Source organism: Opisthorchis viverrini (assembly GCF_000715545.1).
Source record: "Opisthorchis viverrini unplaced genomic scaffold opera_v5_227, whole genome shotgun sequence".
In the NCBI taxonomy this organism is placed as follows: Eukaryota; Metazoa; Platyhelminthes; class Trematoda; order Opisthorchiida; family Opisthorchiidae; genus Opisthorchis; species Opisthorchis viverrini.
In genome coordinates, this window is record NW_008751884.1 from 614,627 (window position 1) to 616,077 (window position 1,451).

The window sequence follows — 1,451 nt, forward strand, 5'->3', positions numbered from 1 at the left end:
ATACAAAGCGCCCGGTTCGTGGTGCCTCATATTTTAGAAATTACCCAAATCGTCCAAATAAGTTCTATCGCGCACCGACAGATCGTTGCCGCATCAACCGTTACCTGTTCACCAACCAAAAGGTGATATTCTCATATTCGGGTGTTAAGGAGACCGAATCAGTCGGGAAATATATAAAATCCCTTAAAAACACATGGAAATGGCGCGGTGAGAAAACAAGAGGTTGTTTTGACGTTCTTCAAATCTACAGATTTGTTCACAAATACTAAGCAATCAATTGTACGAATGGGGACAGATCTACTGCATGCTGATCAATAAGGCAATCAGTATGAGTGGACTCAACTGATGCTCAGGGTGAAGAACAATGCGGTACATTCCTTGAAAAAGCATTTAGTGCCTCCAAACAATGTATACAGTGGTTTGACCCGAAAAGGAAGGGCTGACATATCCAATAAGTCACGTACATTCGTTCAGTGATGTGTGAATCGGTTCCTGAATGGCCTTGTAACGGTTCAACAGGAAGGTTTGGGAAGGAGAAGCACAAAAATAAATTCGTTAACCAGACTCATCAACAATGTACCAGTAGAACATCGTTTCTAAAAGAAATCTACCATCTGACTCTTTGATTTGTATGAAGTGAAACAGCCGGTGATATCAACTGTCGCCTACACCGTTCTCGGTTGAACTGTCGGAGTCTTCGTCTGAATTTGGTTCTGGTATTGGAAATCGGAGGATGGCAGCAACCCCCGACAGCTGGTTCAATTCTGGCGACGAGAAAAAAAAACAACAGATGAAAAGTTGACAAATTTGAGGGAAAATGGCAGGGTTGTGCGACATTTTGAGCTTCGGACCAAGGCTGGTAAATGATATCCACCGAAATGGTTTTTGTCCAGGGTTCATCATCATCGACAGCATGATACCAGTGTTTAAAAAAATGATGCTTCGCTGTCACCGTCACTAAGAGACTGGACCTTACCGTGGTGTGACGGTTTGCGCACCTCAGCGATCCATTGAGCTGAGGTGCGACACTCACAGAGTCTCATACCAGGTTGGTCAGTGGTCAGAGGTCTGGCGAACACAGTCTCCTGGCCCTCCAGGTTGCGGGTTGGAACATGTGGTGACTTGTTCCGTAGAAATGGTAATGCATTTGCATTTCCCGCCAAACACCGCTGCCTTGCGGTGAGGCTTTTGAGCTAAAGGCTTTGGTTGAGGACCCTAATCGTCCTCCTGTCTAGGTGTGGGCGCCCTGACAGTGTCCCAGCCCACGTACAACCATGAATTTCACATACACAAATAAACTCATGCCACATCGGCCGTCGCGTGGTGCCATCAGCCGGGTCGCCTTACTTGCTGCATACAGCAGGGCGGGTAAGCGAAAACAGGCTACTGCTGACGCCTCCCTTCTCTCTCCTTCACATACTTTTTCTTCCCCCTCTCCCCACCCCATTAAT

At 46.7% G+C, this 1,451-nt stretch overlaps 1 protein-coding gene across 1 annotated transcript in view; it reads right to left on the reverse strand.

Moving 5' to 3' along the window:
* Positions 1 to 203: 203 nt before the first annotated feature.
* The window catches only part of T265_08609 (hypothetical protein), a gene marked incomplete at both ends in the record, with an annotated part of 26,046 nt that continues 24,798 nt past the window's right edge, over positions 204 to 1,451 (reverse strand). Inside the window, one exon of the mRNA XM_009174464.1 lies at positions 204 to 764. Coding sequence (XP_009172728.1) covers positions 655 to 764 — 110 coding nt within the window. The remainder of the gene's footprint in view (positions 765 to 1,451) is intronic.